At 38.8% G+C, this 22,841-nt stretch overlaps 1 protein-coding gene across 9 annotated transcripts in view; it reads left to right on the top strand.

Annotated features, from left to right (window-relative positions):
* The first annotated feature begins 1,953 nt into the window (after positions 1 to 1,953).
* PHACTR1 (phosphatase and actin regulator 1) overlaps positions 1,954 to 22,841 on the top strand; it is a 503,450-nt gene continuing 482,562 nt past the window's right edge. For 3 of the 9 annotated variants that reach the window (XM_074335219.2, XM_019742987.3, XM_019742983.3), the window contains exons 1-3: positions 2,188 to 2,325; positions 2,916 to 2,957; positions 4,164 to 4,316. In XM_074335219.2, the coding sequence (XP_074191320.1) occupies positions 4,214 to 4,316 (103 nt within the window). In that variant the 5' untranslated portion in view covers positions 2,188 to 2,325; positions 2,916 to 2,957; positions 4,164 to 4,213. The other 6 variants (XM_019742988.3, XM_074335214.2, XM_074335220.2 and 3 more) reach the window with 6 other exon arrangements.

The following is a 22,841-nucleotide window of genomic DNA, read 5'->3' as shown; positions in this document are numbered from 1 at the left end:
TGACATTGGCTTTTGAATATTACAATGCTTCCCCACTTTTAAAAAGAATTCCTCACGCAGATATTCCGACATGTAACCTATAGCTATACTCCCCAGAGAGTAAAATCACTTTTTGTATGTCTATTTCAGAAACTGGCCGATTTATTTTAAAGAACCTAGTCATTAATATTTAGTAAAATGAAGTCTCTTTTCGCAAGTGAATAATCCCCTTCCCAAATACATTTTCTTTTCTCTAAGTTGAAAATTTCCTTTCTGAGTTTTCTTAAATCATGGCCCTTTCACATTACATGTAAGACACTTCAAATTTCCCTTTCTTTTTTTTTAAAGATTTTATTGGGGAAGAGAAACAGGACTTTATTGGGGAACAGTGTGTACTTCCAGGCCTTTTTTCCAAGTCAAGTTGTTGTCCTTTCAGTCTTAGTTATGGAGGGCGCAGCTCAGCTCCTGGTCCAGTTGCCATTGCTAGTTGCAGAGGGCACTGCCCAGCATCCCTTGCGGGAGTCAAGGAATCGAACTGGCAGTCTTGTGGTTAAGAGCCCACTGGCCCATGTGGGAATCGAACTGGCAGCCTTCAGAGTTAGGAGCATGGAGCTCCAACCGCCTGAGCCACCAGGCCACCCCAAATTTCCTTTTCTTGATCAACTCTCCAGAAATGACTGACTTCTAAACCCACCCCCTAACCCCTGGGAATCAACTCTATTTTTCAAATTTCCAATTTAGAATGTCTGTCTTCAACTACACATTCATTTGTGCTCACCTAAATGATTGGTGTTTGTCAGCAGCAGTAGATTGTTCTCTCTCTCTCTCTCTCTCTCTCTCTCTCTCTCTCTCTCTCTCTCCCTCCCTCCCTCCCTCTCTCTCCCTCTCTCTCTCCTGTGAGTCATCACAATTCAGCAGAATCACAATAGAGAGTTCAGAACCTGTCGCCCACACCTTACTGTAAGCTAAAGGAACCAGAAGAGAAGACAGCTTTCTCTTGTAAAATGTCAAGTGTTCAGCGTGTCTCCATTGGGGGCTGAATAGAAATGTAAACTTAGAAAAGTAAGTCCCTGGGTTGAGCAAAGCTTTGAGCACAGGCATACTTCATTTTCTTTTGCTTCGCTTTATTGCACTTCACAGGTGTTGTGTGTTTTTTTACCAATTGAAGGCAAGACCCTCCACCAGCAAAAAAGATTACAACTCGCTTTACTGTGGTGGTCTGGAATCAAACTCACAATATCCCCAAGGTATGCCTATATCCTGAATCCAAAGTTGATTTTCCCTGCAAGGGCATATAATCCATCGTTTTAGCTCCCTCTTTCATCAGGCTTAACTCTGCAACACCAACGTGGTGTCTTATTTGTTCTGACTGGGTAGGAAAACTCACAAGACAAACAGCAGATTTTCAGGTTTGTCTCCAGCAGTGAGCACAGCTATTGTACACGGGAGGCGGGAGGTCTGGTGGGTGGTCTTCCTTCCAAGGCTTCTCAAATGTAGTTTCTCTTTTCTGAACAAACCCATCGCACACCATGTGGTACTTATTAACGATTCTACTTGGTCAACAAAGGGTGCAAGAGGGTTTTGGAAAACCCACTATTGGTCTTGTATTTGGCTATCATTATGCCTTTTGTGAGCATATACAAAGTAGTGTGCCTAAAAGTCCACACTGAGGTTGAGTAAAGAGGATATCCAACTGGAATAAACTCAGGTATCTAACCAAAGGTTTCTTTTGCTGTTGGGATTATTTTGTTACATTCAGACAGAGAGGAATGCATTTAGACAGATTGGCATGATTTGGACTGGAGATTTGACCAAGCAATCAGAGGCAGGAAGAGGAAGAATGGCCAGGGAAAGGGAGGGGGTGAAATCAAATGTTCGCTCTGTATTTCACTCCAGAAAACAGCTCACGGTTTATAATTACCCACCTTGTTTTGCAGCTCAGGATAAAAGTGGCGTTGCACCAAACCCTACCCCAGCAGCCGTCGTGATTAGAAAGCACTCCACACCTTAGAGAACCGAGGAGACATGAGCATAATTTTAAATGCAAATTAAATTGAGGGGGTAGCGGAGAGAACACATAAAAGACAGTAAAACAAAACCTTTCAATTTTCTTAAATTAGCAGTCTAATGTGTTCTAAAGAGCAGCTCCACTCAGATCTCTTCTTAGGGGTTGCGTTTCATCACAATATAAAATGGGCAAATCCATCACTTTTCTCTGCTCAGTGCTCTTGAATTGAGATTGAAGGGAAAATTAGAGGCTGTTCATTTGGGCTCCTGGGCTCAGCATCGTGCACAGCTTCGTTTCATGCTCTACGGTGTCCTCTTCAAAGGGGCCAAGAAGTGCTGGTGAGTATCTACTAACTTTAAGACTTCCTTTCTTATATGTTTTTTTGGCTACCTTTCTTTTAGGAGGGGAGGGGGCAATTTCACAAAAGATATATGTTATAAGGCATCTTTTAAAAGCTGGGAAATTTCAGGCAGCTTTTTAAGCTCCTTCCAGTGACTGATTCACAGAAGGCAAGAGAGTTATTTTCAGCCTAGATGCCGATGGCTGATCTTTGTATTAATTATAACAAGGGGATGTTTAACATATGCTAGCTAAAATGATTTTTTCCTACCACCCTTACCCAGCATTAGGGTAAGAACTGGTGCCCCCAACAATTTCTAGACAACTTTCCTATCATATTAACTATTTAATCGTGTAATTCTGCTATAATTGCGAATCAAACTGAGACTGTGGGGACCAGAAAAAAAATCATTACACCAAACACCATTTCTTAATGACTATGACACTTCTCTGAATAAGAGATGGGGCGGGGGGGGGGTAGGGGGAGGTGGAGAATGGACTCACGTGATAGTTACATGTAGATTTTGATGGTGATTTTCTGCCAAAGTTTTACACAGGAAACTGGTCATTTTCTTCCTTCACACTGCAGGATACAAAGAGGCTGAGGTTGGCGTCACCTTCCGTTGCTAAGGTAACGTGTTCTGACCATTTTATCTGATAAAGCAAGTCCAGTAGATGGTATATGTTTTATCGTCGTTCTCATCAAAGAATCAAAATTGTTTACTTTCATAGGGAATATTTAGTAAGATCAAGGACACTGGCTGAAATTGCTCTTGCTTTTGTTGCCTGCGGTTAGCCCTTGATTTTTTTTCTTTTTTGTCAGTAAGTATGATTTGCTCTTGGGGTAACTTTGGTTAGAGTTAAAAGTTTCTTCTTACCAGATGTGGTTTCTTAAATTAAAATGTGCACTGTTAGAAAGAGAAATAGCTGGATTAGGCTTCTGGGCTTGATTTCAATGACTTTGTCTTAATTAATTCTTTCCAAAAACATCCTGCAGAAATAGAGATATTTGTGCGAGTGTCAGGGAAAGGCTACATATGCTCAGTAGAACCGAACAGGCTGAATGTTTTTTTCATAAAGTGTATTAGCTGCCAAACAGACTAGTACATGATAATATTGTGGGGATCCTTGCAATTCTGAAATAATTGTCACTGCTCTAGAATCCAGAATTCTTTCTTAAAAGCAGCCGAGGTCAGGGGCAAGCAGGGGATGATCCTGTAGCACTTGACAAAATGTGCTGGAGGGAATCACTAGAAAGGAAGGAATTCAAGACATTTTACAGCAAACATGTGAGCATGTGTCATAAATGCAAAACATATATGAGTGGAGGTTCGGATTCCCAGGCCACTCTTGCTGCTCAAGGGAAATCAGAATTCATTGGATCAATTGAGGACCAGCTACTCAGAAACACTAACACTTAATGATGTCATTTATCAGACAGACCTTTTGAAAACCGGTAGCAAAGGATTTGAATAGTATATTTTTCAGTTATTATACAGCAAGGAAAGACTGGTATGTCCTCTCTCTTGAGCCTGGATCATCTGTTTGATTGTTTTTTGTTTTTTTGTTTTTCTGAGTGTAATATATTACTGCAAATGAACGTTGGTTAAATTTTGCATGTTTCTCACGCAGTAGGAAAGCTATGTCAATGGGTGTCTTTAGAATTGGAAATGTCAGTCAAATAATGGGATATTATAATGAGGTATTTCTTATTCCAAAATTATATATACACACACACACACACACACACACACACACACACACATACACATGTTTGGAGCTTAAAAATCTATTTGACAGTCTAAAATATTGTGAGTTTTGTTTTCCTCTTTCATAGGCATACAAGTGACTGATTTGTCTTAAAACTCTGGTTTTGGCACATCGAGGATGGATTATCCCAAAATGGATTATTTTCTGGATGTGGAGTCTGCTCATAGACTCTTGGATGTTGAGTCGGCTCAACGATTCTTCTACAGTCAAGGAGCACAAGGTAATAAAATGGGAGAAAGAGAGGAAACTCCTCTCCTTTGTATGTTGGTTTTATGTTAACAATGCAGTGTGGGCTGTTGCAGTTTGAGCTCTGCTGCACTTCAACAACTGGGATTTCTAAACTAATAACCTCTATCAGACTGTGGCAGAAATTAAGGCAGGCATATAATAGAATGAATAATTCCAAATTTCTTGGGTATGGTGAAAAGGCAACCTACCCAACTTTGGGTACAAAAGTCCCTTGTAAAGCTATGTTAGAAAATGATTTCCTGACCTCCTTGCACCCAAAGCATACTTTTGAGAGACATCAGGGATGCGTTCGGCCCCCCGGGAAAGGCTGGGTTTGCAGGCACTGCACTTGAGGAGATCTAGGGCACCCTGACCATCTCACTGAAATCCAGCCAGATGAGGCGCTCCTGATATCAGCTTTGAGCTTCTATGCTGCATTATCTGTTTTAGATGAACGCTGTTACTGCTTCAAGGAATTAACAGTGCACTCAGAGAGCAGTAAGGGACCTGCCTGTTATGAAGTGTTTCTGATGTGTACATTTTAATGACATATTTTAAGATGGCAAATTAGGCTGCAGTTTGCTTGTTCTTCTGTTCAAAGGCGTATTTAGAATGTTTAGCCACCACATTAAAGTACAGAAAGAAGCTGGAGTGTTTTGTGGGATCTCCTGATAGGCAGGAGAAATTTAAAGCATATTTCGTATTTTCTCTTCTCCACGGAATAGTTGGGGGAGTCAGTCAAAGCAGCCTGGTAATCGGCATATTCCAAATGGTACAAGTGATGCACTGAGGCAAAGGGCAGTACCTATATTCTTAAACAGAAAAGTAGTCGAATTCTTGCAAGTCACAAGAGAGGAAAATGCTCTTTTGATAATGCTGGCTTCTTTCACTGGTAGGTGGTGATAGAACTTCACACAGAGCACTGATAATATTCTGCCTTGGCTTTCCCCACAGTCTCTTCTAAATTGGCTTTACCTCGCTCTCAAACCAATTTCTCATGGCAATCCTGAGGGCTTGCAAGCCGCCTCCTCCTGTTTCTAGTTTCTCGGGCATGATCCCAAGAGGGGATGGTGGATTTCTTTGGATCAGTGCACTCATCAGCAGAGCTTAAATTCAGAAAAGTGATGTAATAGCTAATTCTTTTCATACCTCTGGTTGTATGTAGTCAGCATTGCTACTCTCAGCCACTTCATAAGGCATGAAAATGTTACTGAAATAGGAGAAGGGTAAGAGACTGGCCAGAACCGTTAGTCTCCTCTGGGTCTGCAAGGAAGAAGATACGAGAAGTACATGGAGAACAGAGGCTGAAGGGAAAGGGGGCTGAGGCAGGGCTTGATCCCATCTCCACTCCCATGTTTAAACATTGCTGGGTCTTGTCCATTCAGTGCGAATGGGAGAACAATGTTCGGTGGTAGACTCACCCACCTGAGCTGCATAACTGTTGGCAGAGCAGAGAAGAGGAGTGCAGTTAATTATAGTAATAAAGATGTCGGCCTTGCAGTAGAGACAGTTTAACCATAAGAGAAGACTGTGGGCTTCAGGCTTTTACGGAAGGAAAGCAGGCAGGCTGTGGGAGGCGCAGAGGACTCAAGGCAGCCGAGTGGTTGTTGGCAGATGGAGCTGGGGGTGGTGTGGTCAGAACTGTCGCCATCAGTGACTGTGGTTTAGACTCCAGAGCTGGAAGTCAGAAAATGCATGGGTGGTGGTAGCATAAGCTACTGCTGCTTCCTGAGGTCACATTCATTTTAGGGTGATCAGAATGATGTTCCAATCAAAGAATTTTGGATCTGTAGTAAGGGTGGAAGTTTCCCTAAACATCATCTAGGTCTATTTCCAAAACCCCTAGGCTTCCTGAATCAGAAGTCCATGTGTACAGCATAGGAGTTTGCATGTAAGCAAGAGCTCCCGTGATGGTTACCTAGGCAGCACAGCAGTCTAGGGCACCACATTTAAGAACCAGTCCAATACAGTCCAATTTCTGTCTTTTCACCCTCGAACAGGAACACTTGCCTCAGCATCAGAGGCAGGATGCACAGGGGTTACAGACTATGGACCCTCGCTGCCCACATTCAAATCCTATGTCTAATACAGTGATTCCAAGCAAATTAACCTTTTTAATCAATTCCCTCTGCAAATAACAGTGGCTAATTCATAAGTTGTTAAGTGCATTAATGAGGTAAGATTTTAAAATGCTTAAAACAGTATCTGCCACATAACAAACGCTATACATAAGCAAATCAATAAAATAAACATCCCTGCAAAAGTCCATCTCTCCTCTGAGATTTCATAAAGAAGCCATTGCATTGCAAACAAGAAATGTGGCTGTAGGAGTTTAACCTCCTATTTTTTGGGGGAAAAAAATTAAATAAATGTTAAAACATGGCAACATGGCGGTCATTTTCCTTGCTCCATCAAAACCTACCTCAGGGCAAAACTGAAAACTAGTAAGTCCGTCTTGGTACTCCCTATTTCGTTAGTCCTTCATTTCACTTGAAAGTTCAGAGCCACCTTCCTTCCAGTACCTTATCCAGAGCCCCACCACCTAGGACAGTCGCTCCCCAGCGTCTGCTCTCTGGAGTTCTGCTGCCACTGTGTTGTGGGGCTTGTCACTGCATTGCCCTGGCTCCTTACAGCAGCTTCCTTCCACTCGGCACAGACTCCACAGTCTTTCCTATATAACAAGCCCCTCCATCCGATAAAGGGCTCCAGATGAATGAACAAAGGCCATGGAGCATGGCTTGTACCCATCCCTTTCTGAACCAAATGCACATGTTTTAGAGTGGATGACTGAAGCCCACATCTTACTGGTGGCAAGGCTCTGAGGACCAGTGGGAGGGTAGCACGGTGGCATCTGAGGCAGTGAGAGCCTGTGCTGCTGCTGAATCACAACACAGGCCAGCTCGCTACATGGCCAACCCAGCCTAGGTATAGAGGGATTAGGAAGGTCAAGTAGCCCTGTTTTGGTTCTCTCTCCTACCGTGCTTCCCTGAAAATAAGACCTAACTGGAAAAGAAGCCCGAGCATGATTTTTCAGGATGACATCCCCTGAACATAAGCCCTAATGCATCTTTTGGAGCAAAAATTAATGTAAGACCCGGTCTTACTTTCGGGAAACCATTGTAGCAAGAAGGTCCAATTGGGAACACAGTATGGAGTAGAGCACCTGGAAGATGTGTGACCTACAACTTGGTCAGCCTAACTGGTGTGTGATTATTGCCTTTTTGAGTTGTCCATTATGGAGTTCTACAGACTGATCAAATGGTCTTACAGGTATGGATACTTTTACAGGGGAAAGCAATAAAGTATGAGTATCTCTCATTTTCCCCATTACCATTCTTGCATTAATTTTTATTTACAAATTCGTGAACTTCTTGGAGACCAACCCTTTCTATATGAATGACGTGCAAAATGGTCATCCAAAGCAACTAGATGAGAATTACAATGTTTTTGACCCATCATAGTTGTTTCAAATTTTCTTGTAAAGTGGTAAAAAGCCTGTCCCTAAGAAGAGGATGTTTCTAGCTATTAAAAGCAAGAGGAATTCAGAGGGCGAGAAGAAAAAGAAGGAAAAAAGCTATCCAATCTACCATGGAACAGATTTGTCTGGAAGTCCTGGAAATTTTCAAAAGTCAGTTGTTTGTTCTGCTGAAATAGCAGGTTGTTTTTTTTGTTTTTTTCCTCCCGTCTCCATTTTTCTTTGGTTTGATCTCAAGGTAGGGAAGATGAGCCCACATCTCTGGGGATTCTGCTTTAGAAAGTATGATGTGCTGCAGAGAGCAGACCAAAGCCCAAGGTCATTTGTTCATCTCCCGGTGGTGAAGGATGCTTTCCTGATTCATCTGTGAGTGCTTTGTCAACAGTAAATCCTGCTCACACACAGGGAGTTCTTTGAAGGTCCCCATTAACTCAATTGAACTCTAGAGGTTGAAGATACACATGGCAAAAAGATCAGGCATGTCTTGACATCACATAACTTGAGTTCACTCATTGTGCAGATTTCTGACCATGATAGCTCATATACTCAACTTCAGACTCTGTAATTTATGTTGCTGAACGGTTGACCTAGGAGGGAAGTCGTACTATAAAATCACAAAATTAGGATCATGGAATTTTGAGGTTGAGATGGACATTATAGATCAGAGAGTCCCTAAAACAAGTGAAACAAAATTTGTGAGGGCCAGGCGCAGGTCCCAATGCTATGTTTTCAACAAGCCAGTGGGTTATTCTGGTGAGCACTAAGTGTTGAGAACCACGTATGGATCATTCATCACTTGCTGGTCCAAATCTGGGAGCAACAGCTGCATCTGGGAGCTTGTTAGAAATGCAGAACCTCAGTCCTCATCCCAGATCTAGAGAAGCATTATCTGCATTCTAACAATATGCTAGGTAATTTATGTTAAAATTTGAGACTCGATGATTGAATCCAGTGCACGTTAGAAACTCCTGGTGAGCTTTGATGACCTCAAGGCAGGACTCACACAGCAGGACCAATTAAATCAGAGTCTTTAGAGGTGAGCCCCACACTGAGGAATCTCTTTAATTGTCCCTAGTGATTCAAGTGTTCAACTGGGGCTGAGAACTTCTCACGTGTCATTATATAGACAAGGAGGCTTTAGCGTGTCGTGCAGCTGTTCTTGCCGAGTATCTTTTTGTCTAGGTCTTTCCTTTTAAATGAATCCAAACCATTGGAAAGGTGCAAATGGACTTTTAAAAAAAAAGAACTGGACTCTGTATCTAATGCTGCACTTTGCATATTCATTGTATCCATTAATCCTTAAAGAAACTTGAGGAAGAGGAATTATGTCCATTTCACAGATTAGAAAAGACTACACATTTAGGTAGCAGCATAGCCAGGATTTGAAGTCAAGCATATCAGACTCCAACTACCCCACAGGCAGTGAAGGTCATGTTCATGACCAGATCACACTTCCAGAGAAGCTGAAGCTCAGAGTGGTTCAGCCACGTGTCCAAATCACACAGCCTCTAGTCAGAAGGTGAAAACTAGAATCAGATCTCTTCTTACCACACATCAAGTGTGGGGAAAGTACCCCTTCTGCTGTGCTGGGTTTCTTTTCGCAAAGACCATCAATATCCTTGGACATTTAAATTACCTTCAAAAAGGGAAAATACATTAGAAGGGAGCCAATTGACTAAAGTCACTAGGAATCAAATGTATGACTCCTGCTCACAATTTCCCTCCTTTTATCATTTTTAAAATAACTCTTAGCATTGGAACCAGGTGCTATAATCATTGTCGCTTCATCATAATGCATCCTTTCTGCCATCTACATTATCTTGTTCAACAAAGATAAATGTCATTTTTGACAACTGATGGATGCCACAGTGAGCAGCTAAGAGTCTCTTCAAGTTGTATTTGGAAATAGAGAGGAATTCATCTGAATCCCCCCTCTCAGTCACTCTCCCCACCCCACCCCTGCCACACACACACACAAAACTGCTTCCCAGCTCCACCTTTAACCCATCTTGTGAAATCTGTCAAAACAGCTGCTTTTTAAATCTTTAGCTTTTAGTTCAATGTACTCTAAACCTAATTCTAAACCTCTGGGACTTCTTAACATGACCCCAAGAGAAAAAGACATGTAGTAGCTCTCACTGACTTGCAAATCATTGATAATAGTCGTCTGCACAGAATGTGTTCATGCTATTTCCTTTCCTGTGCTTAATGCAAGACCCAGCCCCAACGTCACCGCCTCTGAACAAGACTTTTCCAGGCCATTCTCCTCTAGCATTCTGTTCAGCCTATATAATAGCCATTGTCATATTGCATTGGTCTGCTTTCACTGCTTACTAGATGTGTGAGCTCACATAAATGGCTTCAGTTCGCTAAGCCTCAGGGTTCTAATCAAAACAGATGTAATGCTAGCTCTGAATTCATAGGAGTTTTTTGAGAATTAAGAGAGTTATGCCTATCAAGTGTTTAGTATATTGTTATTATTATTGGTTAGTTATCGATGCTATTGTTTTATTATTCCTTAGGTGTCTGTTACCTACTTAAATCATGGTGATCTCCTTAAATATTTTCTGAATGCCTAGTTCCATCCTTGGTACACAGCAGAAGCATTAAGGTTTATCAGATGTCTCTGTTGAACTGAAGAAATGAAAATGCTTAAATCTGCATTACAAAGAAAAACTTGGGATTCAGGGAAAGGACTTTTGACAATTAAAGATTTGGAAAATAGAACCTCCTAAGACCTTTAAAGGACTAACATCTTTAGTTGAAAATAGAGATCCTGCTTAAGGCTGAAGGGAGGGGCAGGTAAAAATAATTTTCAAATACAGAGAGATGCAGGAAGTAGCACAAAGTCATCAACTCTGCAGCAGCTCCTATAAAACAGAAGAAATTTAAAAAGCAAAAGCAAAAAGAAAATACAGCAGGAGGGAACTAGTATACTACTGAAGAGAATTACTAACCTTTTAAAATAGATTTCCCGGGGTCGCTGAATAGTCCCCTTTTTAGAAGGGTTTTTAAATATACAATAGTCTGTGAACACTGAGATTTATTCTGCCTACAAGTAGAATTATGAAAATGGTGACGACTCAACCTTTACTCTGATGAATTTAATTGAGATCAATTGAAAAGCTGCTCTGAATACATTCCGGAAAGTAGCTCTGAGCTGTACCTTAGATGAGATTTCTTTTCCTTTCCTTCTTTAGGTCGTTAGTGCCTAGTCCAGTCCTTATAATTTTTGGCTGATTAAACCTCAAACCAACTACCATTAACACTCCTCCTTCCGACCAGACTCAGTGGAAGGTGTCTGTAGATATCCACTTAACCCACCACCCATCCCGCCCCAAGTTCTTGCACTTTGAAAACCGCTCTGCAGGCCTGGTTATGGTGTCTCTAGCAGTCTTGCTGAGTGGGTTGTCTTCCTTTCCTATGTCTGTCCCTGAGACTTTAATATCATGGCCATAGATGTGTCTCATATCTGCCCTTGCAGGTGTAATTTGCTCCGTAATGACGGAGGCAGGAACAGTGATGCAAGGCAACTGGATCCTTGTTTGGGGCATGAGTACCAATTGGATCATCATCTGTCCCCTTTACCACTCTATTGTCCTCCCCTTTGGCCCTCAGAGTCCTACTCAGCACAGCAAAACCCGCCACATCTTCTCTGTCTTCTCATAGTGATGTCCTCACCAAGCAGTTTACCTGTAGTGATTGTATTCCCCGGGCGGGCCCTTGTCTCTGAGAAGTGCTTCAGACAACACTTTCCTTATGTAGTTCACAGCCTTGTTTTTATGGTGCTCGAGGCATCACCCTCAGTAGATACTTGTTTTTCGGGTTTTGGTTTTTGCTCTGTAACTCTAGACAGGAAGTAGCACGCTGTGCTTCACTCATGGATGACAAGTTAACTACCAAGCCTTCCTTCCTAACCTCCCACATACTCCATTTTAGACCTCTAATTGTTCACACCCAGGCTCTCCAAACCTGTGTTTAATACCGGGAACATTTTGTGTGAAAAAGAGCATGAAAGCAGATCAAAAGGAAAAATATTATGGAGCTAGCCAGCCTGCCAATTCCGTCCATATGCAGGTAACCATGAACTCCAACCTTCGCTTTCTGGAGTGTGCCCTTGGAAACGTACACAAAGTTGCCTTCTTGGTGCCCACAATTTACCTGCACGTGGTCTTCTAATGCGCTCCGCGCCTTTGATCCCAGCAAGCATCTGCTTTGCCACGTATTGTGATTCAGAGCTCATAAGTAAACTAGGGCATGAGGATAAAAGGAAGAGAGAGAGGAGGAGAGACAACCAGGAAGAAAATCATACGAAAATACAGTGAAATAATTCCAATCAATTAATAACTCCTACATTCACATAAGGCATATAAGAGAGTAAAGACACAGCCTGCACACAGCTAACATCAGCCATGACCCAGTTAGCATAAACAATTCTCAGCTGCTTGGGAAAGAATTCTCACTCCACATTTGCCCAAACAAATCTGTTTCCCCCCCAAGAAACATTCAGTACCAACCTCTGACTGAGCTGGCAGAGGCAAGGATAGGAGGTCTAGCACAGCAAAATCAGCTCATGGCCAACACCATCTTTAATATGTTTAAGAATATTTCAGTAAAAAATCAGTCCCACACACTCATACAACACCACTGAATGAATATTGGTGTTAGACTTCTGAAATTCTAGGAATGAACAGAGAGATTATTTTACAGATCTATGTATCCTTTTTCAGTTACAAAACCAAAATGGTAAAATAAAAGCCTATGGCCAAAAAATTGAAAAGAAAATCAACCCTACACAATTCTTTTAATTCTTTTATACTTTCAGTCCCTTTCATACACATTCGTGTTTTTACAAAGTTGCAATTAGGGCATGTACAAAATTGGGATGTATGAGGAAATCTTTTCCAGGACTGGCTGAACAATGTCATAGTATTTTCGGGCTTGGACTTGAGAGTAACACCAGATCTAAGGTCAAACTATGATTTCCCCTTCTTAGCTTATGATATGAGGCAAGTTATTTCATCTCACTTTGCCTCATTTTTCCCTTTTGAATGCAAATTATAGAGAATTCTTAGGTTTGTGTTGTGGATTAAATGAAACCAAATAGCATTTCACAAACTGTGATAAAATATATGATTTTCAGGTATTCTTTTGTAATAATGTATTTGTCTGATTGTGTTCTAGAGAAATGTAAATCAAAAACATTTAATTGAAATATAAAGATATATAACTAGGCCTCGTATATATAACTAGGCTTCTGCTTAAAACAAGGGAAAAAACAGGCTGACTAAAGTCCATTTAAGGAAAAATATTAAGTAAATAATAATTTGGATGATATTTAGATATAGCAAAATCCATAAAAGTGATACAGGAATGACTAAAGTTTGGAAACACTGAACAAATAAATATAAAACACTAAGCAAAATATCAAGTATCTAATATGCACTTAATAAATGTTAGCACTTATGTTAATTATGTTTTAATTTTGTTAAGCCACAAAGGAAAATGGCAGAGTCTCAGCTTCCCCAAGAGAGAACCCCACCACCCCTCCTACCATCTCTCATCTCTTCTAGGACCATTTATTCCTAATTCAAATTTCTAAACCCTTTGTAAATGTGACAGCCTTCACACACAGGAACAAGATAAGCAACAAAATTTTGATTTCAAAAATAAAGTTGTTAACTCCCAAAAGAATCTTCTTCATAGTTTGGCTGGAAATTTTCTTTCTTCAAACTCTTAAAACAGTAGCTAAACTGTATTGATTTCCTGTGAATTTACGACAAACTCTAATTTATCAGAATATGGATTCCTGGTGAGTGAGAATTCATAAGGTGTGATAAAAAAAATATGGTGAATGTTTACTTTAAAAAATTATTACAGAAAAGACACATTGCCATTAATCCCCCTCAAAATACTCCCCCTTGCTTCGAACACACTTATCCCATCATTCTTGTCACTTTCTGAAGCAGTTCTGGAAGATCTCTTTCGTGAGTGTCTTTAGTTGCACTGTCATGGCTGCCTAGATGTCCTGAATCAATTCAAAATGTTTACCTTTCATGGTCATTTTGACTTTGGGGAAGAGCCAGAAGTCACACGGTGCCAGATCAAGTGAATAAGGTGGATGAGGACACAGCATAATGTTTTTATTTGACAGAAATTCATGTACCAGAAGTGATGTGTGACAGGGAGCCTTTCTGTTGTGATCACAAAATGTGGTGAATGCTGCAGCCAAGTGCCATCCAATGGAAAGGCTGAGATCTTTAATACAGGAAGTGACACATTGAACCTTAGTAACAGTGTGTGACCAGTTTCAACTTGTTCTGTGTAGTCAGTTGGGTATGAGCTACGATTGAGAGAAGGTGTGGTTTAAAGTGTGCCGTAAATCATCCTACCTCATGACAACACTCCATGTCACACATCGCTTCTGGTATAAGGCAATTTCTGTTAAATAAAAACATTATGGTGTGTCCTCATCCACCTTATTCACCAGATCTGGCACCGTGCGACTTCTGGCTCTTCCCCAAAGTCAGAATGATTCAGGACATCGAGGCAGCCATGACAACACAGCTAAAGACATTCATGAAAAAGGACTTCCAGAACTGCTTCAGAAAGTGGCAAAAATGATGTTATGGATAAGTGTGTTAGAAGCAAGGAGGAGTTTTTTGAGGGGGACTAATTAGCATGATTAAACTTGATAGGTGACAGGCAGAAAAAAAAAACTATATGGCTGAGCCCAATTTAACCCTTGTCTCTGATAAGCAAGACCACGCTGCAAACATCATACTGCTCGACTGATTTTTACATTAGTCCCATATCCTATGCTACCTCAGTAATCTGGACATGTATAAATGTTCAAAAGGAAATGAGAGTGGGAAGAGCATTCACATTTTATGTGCCAAGGGCTTGGTATTTGTTATCTCATTTAGTTCTGGAAAAGAAAAAGTGTGAAGTACTTAGTATTATCCCCATTTTACAGATGAAGTAATCCATGTTTCCAATAATCAGGTAACTTCCCAAGTTCACACAGCTATTAGAAATGGAGCCAGAATTATAATCTTCAACCTTTTGATTCTTTCTACTACATCATATTGGCAACTATAGCCATAGAAGGAAAGAAGTGTGGGCATACATGGTTCATGTATTTCCACACATTCTCAAAGGTAGATAGAATGTCTCAATATTATAAGATATAAATGTGGCAACTGAGTTACTTTGTGTGATTTAACCTCTAGGTTCAACTTCTCAAAGTAATTTTTCACCTTTACCTATTTGGCGAAACTATCACTACGGAATGGTGGGTCTCTGTCCTTTTGGTTGAATTGCAGGGTGAAGGGAGGCAATCCACCTGAGTCCTTATGGGAGCTTCTTCTTATACTTGTAGCTCATTTTTTCCTCTCATTACTCATGTAAACACATAACAATTACAGAAAATTTAGAAAATATAGACAAACAACATAACAAAACTCAACTAGATCCATCATCTAAAACTAAGTACTCTTTACAATGTGGTGTATATTCTTACATTCTTTTTATATATATAGACACACATACTCACACAGATACATATTTTTTTAACCCTAATCAGGCTCCTCAGATTTATTGCCTTCAATCTTCTGTCTCAATTAGAAATAAAATCTTCATATGTTGGAGTTGTCAATTTTAACTGATATAGGAAATAATCGGGCTAAGAGAAAGAGGTGAACCATTCTTTGTTTTGGCCCTAAGGGTGACTTTGCCAGCTGGGTTGATGGTCCATTATTTACTAGACAGACTGTCTGTCTAATAACCTGTGATCTGATTACTGTCATCAGGCAATCTGTAGACACAATATAATGCAAATAAAATATCTACCAAATCTATATTGGGCAGGCCTTCCTCTTAGACACACACATTTAGGAATTAATGTGTTTTCCTCCCATCCACCACCACAATATGTTTTTATTCTTATTATATAAGCAGATGCAATATTTTATTACATGCCAAAAGCAAGTATAATATCTATAATAATTAACATTAGAATCAGAAGAGTCTTCATTCAACTGGCTCATTTTATAGATGATAAAACTGAGACTCAGAAGACAGAAGAAGCAGAAATTTGTTTATTAAATACTTCACATATACCAGAAGCTATCCAGGTTTATTTCATTCAAAATCACAAACTTATGAGTTAGATATGATTGCTCCCAATTTATAGGAAATTAAAACTCAGCAGGATCGCACAACTATGAAGAGGTGGACCCAGGAATCAAACATGAGTCTTTCTGACTCAGCTTTCCCCTACAACATCCTGCTTTTCGAGAAAGAGGTGACTTATCTAAACAAGACAGCTGGATGGTGGCAGACCAAGAGCTAGAATTCCATCTCCCGTTGCCTAGTCTGATGCCCATATCAGTACATCCTGTTGTACCCGGGGCTCCAATGGGGTTCAAACCCATAGTCTTTGCCTCTAAGATCACTTTGCAAGTGACCATCCCTGCAGTTTGCCACACGAAGATATGTTCAAGTATATGTCACCCTTTTGTACACTGCACATAAGTTAGAAATATTAGAGCCTTCTGATTTCAAAGAATGGCATTCATCACAGCAACTATACTGGAAATCAGCCATGTAGAAAATACAAAATTAAAACAAATAGGGTTAACATTACCTGTATTATTGAACACGGTTGGAAAAGTGACTGTGTCTCTTAACCAGACGTGTTCACCATTTAAATAATAGCCATTGGGTTTCTGTCCGAGTCAGTTCCACATAAAAAGCCTGAAACACATTTTCCTTTTTGCATCTAGCATTCTTTAGCAGCCAGCCTCAGCAACTCTGCAAAGTATCTACTTTAAGAAGCTGAGAAGAAAGGAAGCAACGAACATGTGTTGCCCGCCTACCATTTGTCAGGCTGTGTGTTAGGAGTTTTACATTTATTATATAATGTTTTATCCTCCCAAGGCCCAGTGAGAGAGTTGATTTTATTTCTAGTTTACATATAAGAAAACTAAAACTCGGAGCGCCCACTTTTTTCCAAGATCTAATAAGTATTAAGCTTGGGAATAATGCCAAGGTTTAATTTCACTGTGACAGCCTTACTTGGAGCTGGCCAGTAATAATAATTTTAAAATAATAAACGTTTATTGGGACTTTCCTTTTCAAAAGACAACATGGATTGCATGTTTGAATCCGCATGGCAACCCTAAGACATAGGTGCTATGTAAGGTCCATCTTATAGAAGCACAAGAAGTTGGTGACTCACATGAAATCATACAACTATTATGTGTAGAATTTGGGTACAAACTCAGGAAGGCTAACCTTTTTATTTCATATTGTCTGGAAGGAAAATGATATCCACATTATAGCTTATATGTTCATACAGGTGAAAATTACAAACTGCCACAGGTAGACAGAGATAAAGAAAAAGGAAGATACTATATTGTCACAGTTTGCTGGATTGGGGCTGGGAATAAACACATTTCAGCCAGAGGATGGGCAGAGTTTAGACGTGCAAAGATGGGAAGAGAAGAAGAAAGATTTTCCAGTGCAAAGATTTGTACTGTCATTTGATAATGCTTGTTTAATTTTTGTTTGAATCTTCTGTCTTAAAATTTGCTAACTGATCTATCAAACTGGTTAAGATTTGGGTTTTCTGATAAACATAGAGGCATCAAAGCATTCATGATTGGTGCTCTGAGCCCATTGAGAACCCATGTGTATTACTTATCTTGTGCTACATATCAAATTAGCTCCAAATTATTGGCTTACAACAAAAAAAAATTATCTCACAGTTTCTGTAGGTCAAGAATTTGGGTGTCTTACATTGGTGGTTCTGGCTCAGGGTCTGAGGAGGCAGTAAGGATGTTGGCCTATGCTGCTGTCAAATGCTTGACTGGGACTTAAGGGGACTCACACACATGGTGCTTGGCCTGAGGCCTCTGTTCCTTGCCACATGAGCCTCTCCATAGGCTTCCTAGGTGTGCTCATGTCATTGCAGCTGGCTTCCCCCAGAGAAAGAGACCTGAATAGAAAGCATGTTAGACGCCACGGTGCATTTTATGAGCTACCTTTGGAAGGGATACACCATGACTTCTACCATATTCTACTGGTTGCAGAGACCAACCCTGATTCACTGTGTGAGGGAGCTTCACGAAGGCAAAAATACCAACAGTTTGGGATCATTGGGGACCACTTTGGAGGCTGGCTACCACACCACACAAGTTTTTGTGGGAGGAGATAATTTGTTTAAAGAAAGAGAGAACATGGCTCCGATACTTGAACATGTTTTGCTAATATATTTCATATCTTTAAGTGGTTTTTAAATTAGGCACAATTTTACATAAACCAAAATGTAGTCCCTCTGGAGGAGAAGCCACTATGCTAATTTTAGAGTAGCTATTAAATAGTCTTGCATCCATCCTTTTTGTTGTTTTTGGTATGCACAGTTTTTTTATTTTATTTTTTGTTTTTCAATTAGAGTTGACATTCAATATTATTTTATATTAGTTCCAGGTGAATAGTATAGTGGTTAGAAATTGCTATAATTTTTTTCTTTTTCTTTTTTATTATTTTTTTAATTAAAGTTTATTGGGGTGACAATTGTTTGTAAAGTTACATAGGTTTCAGGTGTCTATAATTTATGAAGTGATTTCCCTGATTAGTCTAGTACCAGCCTGACACTATACATAGTTATCATGATATTATTGATTATGCTGTACTTTACTTCCCCCTGACTGTTTTGTAACTACCAGTTTGTACTTCTTAATCCCTTCACCATTTTCACCCAACCCCCCCAACCCCCTTCCCATATGGCAACCATCAGTTTGTTCTCTGTATCTATGGGTCTGTTTCTATTTTGTTTGTTTGTTTATTTGTTCTTTAGATTCTACATATAAGTGAGAGCATATACTATTTGTCTTTCTCTGATTTATTTCACTTAGCATGATACATTCTAAGTCCATCTATGTTGTTGGAAATGGTAAAATTTTATTCGTTTTATAGTTGAGTAATATTCTATCTTATATACATATATATGTAATACTATATATATAATATATTATATATGTGTATATATGCATATGTGTATATATATGTGTGTGTGTGTGTGTATATATATATATATATATATATCACTTTTTCTTTATTGAATTGTCTATTGATGGGCACTTAGGTTGCTTCCATATATAGCGCTGCAGTGAACATAGGGATACATACGAGGTGTGATCAAACAATACGGTGAATGTCTAAATAAAAATAAAATTAATTACAGTGAAGGATATATTGCTATTAATGCCCCTCACAATACTCCCCCTTGCTTCGAACACACTTATCTATCTTGCCACTTTCTGAAGCAGTTCTGGAAGTCCTCTTTTGTGAGTGTCTTTAGTTGTGCTGTCGTCGCTGCCTTGGTGTCCTGACTCAGTTCAAAACATTTACCTTTCATGGTCATTTTGACTTTGGGGAAGAGCCAGAAGTCACACGGTGCCTGGTCAAGTGAATAAGGTGGATGAGGACACAGCATAATGTTTTTATTTGACAGAAATTCATGTACCAGAAGTGATGTGTGACACGGAGCCTTTCTGTTGTGATCACAAAATATGGTGAATGCTGCAGCCAAGTGCCATCCAATGGAAAGGCAGAGATCTTCAATACGGGAAGTGGTGTGCTGAACCTTAGTAGCAGTGTGTGACAAGTTTCAACTCGTTCTGTGCAGTCTGTTGGGTATGAGGTACAATTGAGAGAAGGTGTGGTTTAAAGTGTGCCGTAAATCATCCTACCTTATGACAACACTCCATGTCACACATCGCTTCTAGTATATGGCAATTGCTGTCAAATAAAAACATTATGGTGTGTCCTCATCCACCTTATTCACCGGATCTGGTACCATGCAACTTCTGGCTCTTCCCCAAAGTCAAAATGTTTCAGGACATTGAGGCATCCACGACAGCACAACTAAAGTCACTCACAAAAGAGGACTTCCAGAACTACTTCAGAAAGTGGCAAGAATGATGGGATAAGTGTGTTCCAAGCAAGGGGGAGTATTTTGAGTGGTATTAATGGCAATGTGTCTTACTGTAATAATTATTTTTTTATTTAAACATTCATTATATTGTTTCATCATGCCTCATATATTGTTTTGAATTAGTGTTTTGGGTTTCTTTGGATAAATACACAGGAGTAGAATTGCTGGGTCTTACAGTAATTCTATTTTTATGTTTTTGAGGACCCTCCAAACTGTTTAGATGTCAAAAGAGCTAAGGTAATGACTGTAAATAATGACAGTTTCACTTCTTTCTTTCCAATTTGGATGTCTTTTATTTATTTTTCTTATCTGATTGCTGTGGCTAGGACTTCCAATACTATGTTGAATAAAAGTGGAAAAGGTGGACAACCTTGTTTTGTTCCTGATCATAAGTCTAAAATCACAGTTCAGTACAGAGTCCAGTCTAGGTTCAGATATCTTTTTCTTTCTCTTGTATGTATATTCCACAGTCTTCATTTGTCTTTCAGGACACTGGCATATTTTTAAGAATGCAGTTCCCTTCCCCTGTTTTAACAGACCATTCCTACTTTTGAGGTGGTCTGACATTTCCTCATAGTGAGACGCAGGTTATGCATTCTAGGCTGGAATACTCCAGAGAGGAATTTTAAGATCATTAATGTATCCTGCTCATCATCAAAATATTCCCCAAACTTAGCACCCTTTATTAGTTCTTACTTGATCTTAACTATGATATTTGCAAAATGATGACTTAGTAACTCCATATCCCTCTCTATGATGTGTCAGCCCTCGGCATTTTACTGTAAGCACTAGCCTTCCCCTCTCCTGAATTTACTTATTTACCCACTTATTATCATTTTTATCCATTTATTATTTATTATTAGGACTCACAAGTACCTGTTATTGATGGTTTATCATTTATTAGTAGAGTTAATTGTTTTGTGCTCAAATCGTTCCATATTGGCCAATTCAAGCCCCTTCAAGCTAGCTCCTCTGTTCTTGTGACATGCTCCCTTTTGGGGGGGATGCTGCCTTGCTCCTGGCATAAAAAGAAGCCCACTCTCATCATTCTTTCTTTATTCCTTATTTACATTTCCGACCTAGTTATTTGTTGTTGTTATTAATGCAGCACAGAATGCTAGGAGCAGAATATTTAAAATGTCAAGATATAGATATGATGATAGCTTAAAACTAATCTGAGAGAAAAAAAAGTATAGAATTTTAGCATAGTGGAATATTGATATTCACGAAGATGGTCAAAGTTATTAAAAAATTATTTTAGTTAATTAAATCAAAGCTAATTAAATTACTTATTAATAGTGTGGTTTTGTAAATATTTGGTACTTAAAAGCAATAATTCTCAAATTTATTTGTACATCTTAAGCTGAAAGATTTTTTTGTTATTTAAAAAGAGCTTGTGCATTTATTTTTAAATTAACAATGGCTGGTATCAAATTACTATGATACTTCACATACTATGATATTCTCCAGGATATACTCGTTTACAAAAATGATGTAATAGCTTTATTTCTAAATGTGTAGCTAATGGTAGCTAGCAATTTTTTATTAAAGTAAGTATAATATAATTTTATTTTGTAGTGGTATATAATTTATGTAGAGTGATGTGCACAAATATAAAATGTATAACTTGATGAACTTTTACTAAAGTAAGCACCTTTTCTGAAAAGTATAACCACTATTCAGGCCAATATACAGAATATTTCCTACATCGCAGATAGATCCTTTGTGCCCCCTCAAAGACAATATCTCTCTGATAAACCTTCTGTCAGTGTATATTATTTTTGCTTTTTCTTAAACTTATATAAATGGAATATATATGATGAAAAAGAACTAGTAACCAGAATATATAAAGAACTTCTAAAACGGTAATGAAAAGACAACTCAATTTATAAAAAAGTGGACAAAAGACTCGAATAGGCTCTTTAGAAAAGAAGATATGCAAATGTTTAATAAGCATAAGAAAAGATGCTCAGCATGATTACTAAAAGATAAATTCAACTGAAAGCCTCAATATCATTACACACCCACCAATCTCGTTAAAAGTTAAAAATCATTTAATGCCAAGCATTGATGAGGATATGAAAGAATTGGAGCTCTTATACATTGTTGATGGGAATGTAGCCTTGCAAAATCCCCCTAGAAAACTTTTTTATATAAATGTATCCATAAATGTAGGTAAATAGACATATATCCTATGACATGGACAAGCATGTCCATGGCAGATTTATTCATAGTGACTCCAGACTGGAAGAAACCCAAATAACCATCTACAGGAAAATATACAAAAAGGATTGTAATATCATCATACAGTATCATACTACATAGAAATAAAAAAGAAGAAACGATTTCTACAAGCAACAATATGGATGAATCTCATAAGCCTAATGGTGAACATAAGAAGTTAGACCTAAAAAACTATATATATATATTGTATGAATATGTACTTATATGCTTTTAATGGATTTAGAACCAATGGTGAATATCACTTTTTGATTCATGATATTGGTAATTTGTATCATCTCCATTTTTATCTGTGGCAATCTTGCTAGAGGTTAGTCAACTGTATTGTTTAATTTTTGAAGAATGAGCTTTTTGTTTTATTTATTTTTCTGTTTTTCTATTTTTAATTTTATTCTTTATTAGTTCCTTCCTTCTGCTTGCTTTAGATTTATTTTTTCTGAGGTAGGAACTTAGATCATTGATTCAATACCTTTTGTTTCTCTAATGTAAGCATTTAGCACTATCAATTTTCCTGTCAGCACTGTTTTAGCTGCATCCCACGTATTTTGGTATGTTGCATTTTTAATTGTATCTAGTGATGAACAGAAGTTCTTTATTTTAATGGCATCAGCATGTATATTTACTCTTTTATGGTTAGTGCATTTCAAGTCCTGTTTACAAATCTTTGCCAAGGTCATAAAATATTATTTTATGAAAAAATTTTCTTCTGGAAACTTAATTGTTTACCTTTTACATTTAGGTACATGATCCTTTTGGAATTGAATTTTCTGTATGGCATGTGGTAGGGATCACATTTATTT

Source organism: Rhinolophus sinicus, chromosome 14 (assembly GCF_057876585.1).
Source record: "Rhinolophus sinicus isolate RSI-liver-muscle chromosome 14, RSI-T2T, whole genome shotgun sequence".
NCBI lineage: Eukaryota > Metazoa > Chordata > Mammalia > Chiroptera > Rhinolophidae > Rhinolophus > Rhinolophus sinicus.
This window is presented reverse-complemented; position numbering and strand designations above follow the sequence as displayed.